This window comes from Chinchilla lanigera, unplaced genomic scaffold, assembly GCF_000276665.1.
Source record: "Chinchilla lanigera isolate Chin_1 unplaced genomic scaffold, ChiLan1.0 scaffold00005, whole genome shotgun sequence".
NCBI lineage: Eukaryota > Metazoa > Chordata > Mammalia > Rodentia > Chinchillidae > Chinchilla > Chinchilla lanigera.
In genome coordinates, this window is record NW_004955406.1 from 23,518,768 (window position 1) to 23,524,767 (window position 6,000).

A 6,000-nucleotide genomic window follows, 5' to 3' on the forward strand; every position below is an offset into this window, starting at 1 on the left:
CAAGTCCAATCACAACCTTTCTAAATAACCAGTTCCTCAGCCGTCTGTGCCGTCCCAGGCTTAATAATGGAAAAACATGGAGAGCAGCGAAGGAAAGGTATTGCGGTAGTAAATGAGAAAGACCTAGAGGCTAAGTGATCAGAGGCAAGCCTCCTACCCCAAACACCAAGGAGTCAGCATAACCTTCTGGTTTCTCTCACCTGCCATTACTTCTAGTCTTATCCACCCTACTGCAAGCCTTTGTCTGATCAACTGCTATTTACCGGAAATAGAACAGATATTCCAAAAATATCTGTTCACTGAAAGAAGTGAGAGCTCACCGAATCAATCAGTGGCAAAGGAGAGGACATGTCAATCGACCCAGTCAGTTCGCTAAGAATGCTGCAAGAACTAGGGGTAACAAGGACGCATCTTACCTCTTTGTTCTCATAGCTTTCCACAGAAAAATCATTTTTAACCACAACGTATCTGTCCTTCCATTTCTTTATGTCTTCTGCAAACTGTGAGAGCTCTGCTTCATATAACACAGTTCCGGGTTCCAGTGGTGGCTTAAAGAAGACAATGTAATTAATTATCACAGTTAATTCAAAGAATGTTTAGCAGATCCTGGTGAAACTGCTGCTTCCTTCTTTCCTCCATAATTCCCCCTTCCAAATCCTCTGACCAAATGCAAATATTTGTCACAATGGCATTTTTATGTTTCCATTTTCCTCTGTCATACTCTAGGTACAGAAGCATAGAGTAGAAAAGATTATAGTCATAAGGTTTGTATTTTGTTTACATGTGGCACTTAATACATGCTTAGTAAACTGTGTGAGGAAAGTGAGTCTGTATAGCACAAGCTGTGCACATCTACCCAACTCCCTGACATACCTCAGAATTAATTCCTAAAAAGTAGACCACTAACAGCTGTCCCCTGCTCTAGCATACCATCAGGCATACTTCAAGAGGCAAAGTTCAAAAGGTTTTCCCAAAAGCCATGGGGACTTGGGTGATTAACACTTCATTCATCCACGCTGTTCCTCAAGGAAACCACATGTGGTAAAGAACAAGGAGCCATTCAGCCAGTAAAGTTCAGTTCTACCTCTCCTACTTAAAAAGCTAAGCATCTCCCATTAACTTTGTTATATGTGCTGTAGGACAATTTCCATTAGGTTTCTAGTGAGGTCTTTCACAAGGTTTACTGCATGAGGATAATTTGCATCCTGCCTTACTGTGCAAGTCCCATATTATTTCAAAACATGGGAATGGGTCTCTTAGACAGGTCACTGAATTTACATATATCTCCCCCAAATTAAAAAATCATAGTGCCTTCAGAAATTTATCTCTCTGCATTCAAGCCAAAAATTTACATGAACCATACAGAGAAGACAGACCTATTTCTTTCGAGAACTGTCTGAGGGATGAAATAAATTTCCTTCCTATTTTCACTGCTTCAAGTCTGTCCTGACAGATAATGAGGCAATTTCCTATCTGACCTCATTAAAAGAGAAGAAAAGACCTCACTTCTCTCTAAATGAGGCTGAAACCACGATATAAGCTGAACTTTATAGTTCTTAAGTATGACTTTTCTCAAACTTAGACCACTTAATCAGTGGATAAGCTTGTTATATATGTGGCTTCAATCTAGACTTACTCTCTCAGAATCTCTGGGGGAATATATTAAATTTGCATTTTTAACAAGCTCTCTAAATTTTGAGAGTTACTGTTTAATGGGGGTAATAGTTATTCCTGCACACTCATGCTACTAAATCTATTAGTTCACCTCTGAGAAGCATTAGACTCACTTACCGCTCATTTCTTTTTGAAGCCTCTTCTTCATTTACCTTCTCATACCTTACACTCTCCTGATTTTGCTCCTACTCCGCAGGAGTAGGTTCCTTAGTGCATATGGCTGGGCCCCTCTCCTCTCCCCAATCTCCAAAGGTTGGAGGGGCTGGCACACTGCTTCTTCCCTCTGTCACAGCACTCTTCCAGGCATGCATATGACTTTACTGCTGTTGCAAGCTAACACTCCTAAATTTTTATTCTCCCGCTTCAATCTCTCTACAGAACTCCAGATCAGAATATCTTTTACGGTTTATCAAAAATACCTCCCAAAGCTTCACGTGTTCAGAGGAGGAGCTATGAGCTCATGGGAGTGCTAATCTCATCAGCAGATCAATGCATTGATCAGTTCTTAGCTGAACGTGCTGTTAGGAAGTAGGGCCTGGTAGAGGAAGTAGGTTTCCGTGGGAGTAACCCGAAAGGGCATATGCTTGCCCAAGAGCCCTTTCTCCCTCTCTCTGACTCTTCCTCACTCACTCTGCTTCCTGGCTTCCAGGGTGTGAGCAGCTTTACTCTGCCATGCCGTTTCTGTCTTAGAGCCGATCGATCATGGGCTGAAACCTCTAAAACCATAAGACAAAGTAAATGTTTTCTCCTTTAACTTGTATGTGTCGGGTATTTTGTCCCAGCAACAGAATGCTGACAAATACAACATTCAGCTGCCTATTCAGTATTTCCACAGGCATATGTTGCATAAGTACTGCAAACGTTAACATGGCAACACTAAACTCATGATTGCTATTTATTTCTGGTTCTACCCCCTGACTAAAAGGCAACTCCATCCTGAGCCAGGGATATAGCTCAACCCACTTATTTACTCAGGTTAAAGATTAAGAAACCATCACTGATTTCTGTCTTCTTATAGCAAATTCTGTAGCTCTGTTATAAATATTCCTTCTCCCAACCACTACCCCCACTACCACCCTAGTCCAGTTCACCACCACCCTTCCCTTAAACTGATGCAATATCCTCTTTGCAAGTTTCCGAGTACCTCCCCCACAGTCTCTTCTCTACAGAGAGGCCAGAAAGATCATTAAAATTGTATGTCGCTCTGTATTCAGTACCCTCAGCAAGACTTCTCATCACACTTAAAATCAAAACACTTACGATGGCCTTCCGATCTACAGGGTCTGCTCTCTGCCTGCCTCTCACAGTCACTGTTCCTCCTCTCCCTGCTCACAGTGCTCCAAGTAGACTGTCCTTTCTCCACTGAGCTGTAGGGCCTTTGCACTTGCCATCTCATGTGCATAGAACAGTCTTCCCACAAATGTACCCAGCCTACTCTCATTTCATCCCAATCATTTCAGATGCTGTCTCCACAGAGGGCTTCCTCCCTTCCTCACCAAACTTCTCCAAAGAAGACTCTTGCTTTACTTTTGTTTGTAGCATTCACCATTAGGAGACATCACTTGATATCCATTTGGTTTTTGTTAACTGTCTATCCATTATGTTTAAATATGGATTCCAGGATGTTAGACAGTATGTCTTAGGCCTCAGGTCTTGGAATATAGCCTGACACCTAATAGATGCTAAATATTTGTTAAAGGTAATTATTTTAACAGAGCAAAGAAATAAGAATAAATTAAGAGATTCAAAGAGCAAATCATATCGATCAATGACCAGAACAAAAATGCTCATAGCAGCTGGGCACAGTGACATGTGCCTATAGCCCTATACTCCTGACCACTCAGGAGGCTGAGGTGAGAGAACCAGTCAAGCTCAGGAGAGCAGTGCAGGTAACCAGAGCAAGACCTCATCTCAGAAAATAGAAAAAATCCATAGCACAAGGCACAGAAATTGACTTTTTCAAAAAAGCTGAACGTCACTACAACAATGTAAATTTCCTGACATCAAAGCATCCATGAGGGGGAAAAAAACTGAACTGGAATAATGCTAGTTTTCTTTTTATATGGATTGCACTAGCCACAAGACATCACATATATTCTAACTTCTAGGCAAACAAACAGAAATTTTTGAGTATGAAATGATGTCAGAGCAGATTTTTTAAACTGCCACTGAAATAATTGTTTCCAGCTGAAATATTATGAACTACAAAGGTTTCTCCCATTGGAGAAATACATGGACCCAGTGTCTATTGTCACCTTGGTCTTCAGAAAGTGTGACGTTAGGTCTCTTTGTTGTTCAACTTCACTGCGCACATGGTTGCAGAAAGCCACGGAGTACTGCCGACTGTAGTAGGGACTGAAGTTTTTAATAGCAGCCTCAGTTTTCCCTAGAAAAAATAGAAAAATTAGAATTCTGAAATGCAGTAGATCTCACAGAAGGGACATCTTATCTGCATAATTCTATAAACATCCCTCCGATCTCCGTAACTCCAGTTTCCCAGAGGTTTGATATCAGCCTGTCTTTTCTGAGAACTTGTGACCTGTCGCACATGACTGGACTTCTCCTTCCACTTCTGGCATTATTCTAAGAGACTTCAGGGACCCTAGGGACCATCCATCCCGTAGCCTAAAGGATTCTTCTTCATTGTACATTGTACCCACTGCCTTGGCCATAAACTCAACCACTCTTCCAATCCTGCTAAGATTAATCTACCTCACCCTCTCACCACTTCAGTCTGCTCATTATTCTCCTCTACTGCCAGACATACAACCCCTCCCACACCATAATAATCCCAGGGTCTACCCTTTACACGCCACATACACATGCCTCCATGTCTCTTCAGAGGCTCCATCTCTAGTGTTTGACCCACAGTCTTAGGGAAAACTAAATTTCCTCTTGTTATGTTTCTGCTCTTCTGGTTTAAAAGACTTTTGTGATTCAAAGCATAGCATAATTTCAATGAGGTAAAAGGGAAGCTGTGGTGAACAATATGGAGTCCTGGATTGAAATCCCATTTCTACTGGTGAGTCAGAAACCAGCTATCCGACCTCAGCTGCGTCACTCAGCTCTCCCCGCCCCAGGGTTCTTGACTGCTCCACACTGAAGTGTAACTGCAGAGGTACAGCTGCTTCACAGTAGTGACTGGCAACTATAACATAGCCTCTCACATCAGATGCAAATTAAGTGGGGTATCCACCATGCTGGGGAAGCACGAGGCCCGGAATTAGAGGGACAGAACAGTTGGGCCCTGGAAACAAGTCTTTTCCAACCCCTGTGTCTTAGTTACTTCTCTCTCGTTGCTGAGACAAAATACCCAACGCCCAAAATGAAGGAAGGAAAGGTTTATTTAGCTTACAGTTTGTGGAGGTTTCAGTCCATACTTGGCTGGCTCCCAGGCAGAAGGTAGCAAAGCAACAAGAGCAAGGGGGAATGGCAGCCGAACAACAAAGCAGCCAGAGCAAAAGGGAGGAATGGCAGCAAGCAGCCTCTTTCCCTCCCTTACATTGTAAACAGGCTACCCCCACCTAAGAAGCCTGCAGCTCTCACATGATCTCCATGTCCTCCTCTTCCACAGGCTCAGGATGTATACAAAGTAAGTACCCTGGCTTTCTGCTGAGTCACTTAGCCAAACCCCTGGACTCCCCAAGTTGACATAATGTATCAACCATAACACCCTGCTTAGGTTTGGGTAGTATAGGAGATGAACAAATAAGGGCAAAAGAACACATTCTAAAGCACATTAGAAATCTTCCCAGCATTTCAAGAACTTGATACAGAATATAGAAATAAATACAAGTTTCACTGTCAATGATGACAAGCTGTGAGCCCATGAAATAGGATATTAGCTTGAGGAAAAATAAACCTGACATAACATTCCAAAATATTTTTCAATACCTCATGTGAATTTGGCACACTTTTTGTTTCTCAAATTTGACATTATAGTCAACAGAAAGTACTAAAATATATAACAAGATTTTTTTGGACCTATAATGAATGTAAACATTTCAAAAAGAAGTGAAGAACTGTAAACGTGTACATTGAGATTCTCAATTTCAACCTTGAATCCATGGCTTCCCATTTATGTTTACGAAAACAAACTTTAAAACACCCAAGGCATATGGTGAATACCTTCTACAGACAGAGAACCCCACTTTTGCTCAGGTATTGCAGTCTTATATATGGGATAAGAGGGAATTCTTTTACATTCCCCTAATGAAATGACACTTACTGGTCATATTTATGGGCTTTAATAATTATTACTTGTAAGGTCCTTGGAGATCCACTAATACTAGATTCTGTAGAAGTGTAAATAAAAGCCCCTATAAT

General features: G+C 41.6%; 1 protein-coding gene across 1 annotated transcript in view; it reads right to left on the minus strand.

Moving 5' to 3' along the window:
* Positions 1 to 4,540, minus strand: part of Fam129a (family with sequence similarity 129, member A) — an 85,878-nt gene extending 81,338 nt beyond the window's left edge. Inside the window, exons 1-3 of the mRNA XM_013521626.1 lie at positions 4,495 to 4,540; positions 3,930 to 4,060; positions 417 to 548 (exon numbers count right to left, since the gene is read on the minus strand). Coding sequence (XP_013377080.1) covers positions 417 to 548; positions 3,930 to 4,060; positions 4,495 to 4,525 — 294 coding nt within the window. The 5' untranslated portion in view covers positions 4,526 to 4,540. The remainder of the gene's footprint in view (positions 1 to 416; positions 549 to 3,929; positions 4,061 to 4,494) is intronic.
* Positions 4,541 to 6,000: the final 1,460 nt, after the last annotated feature.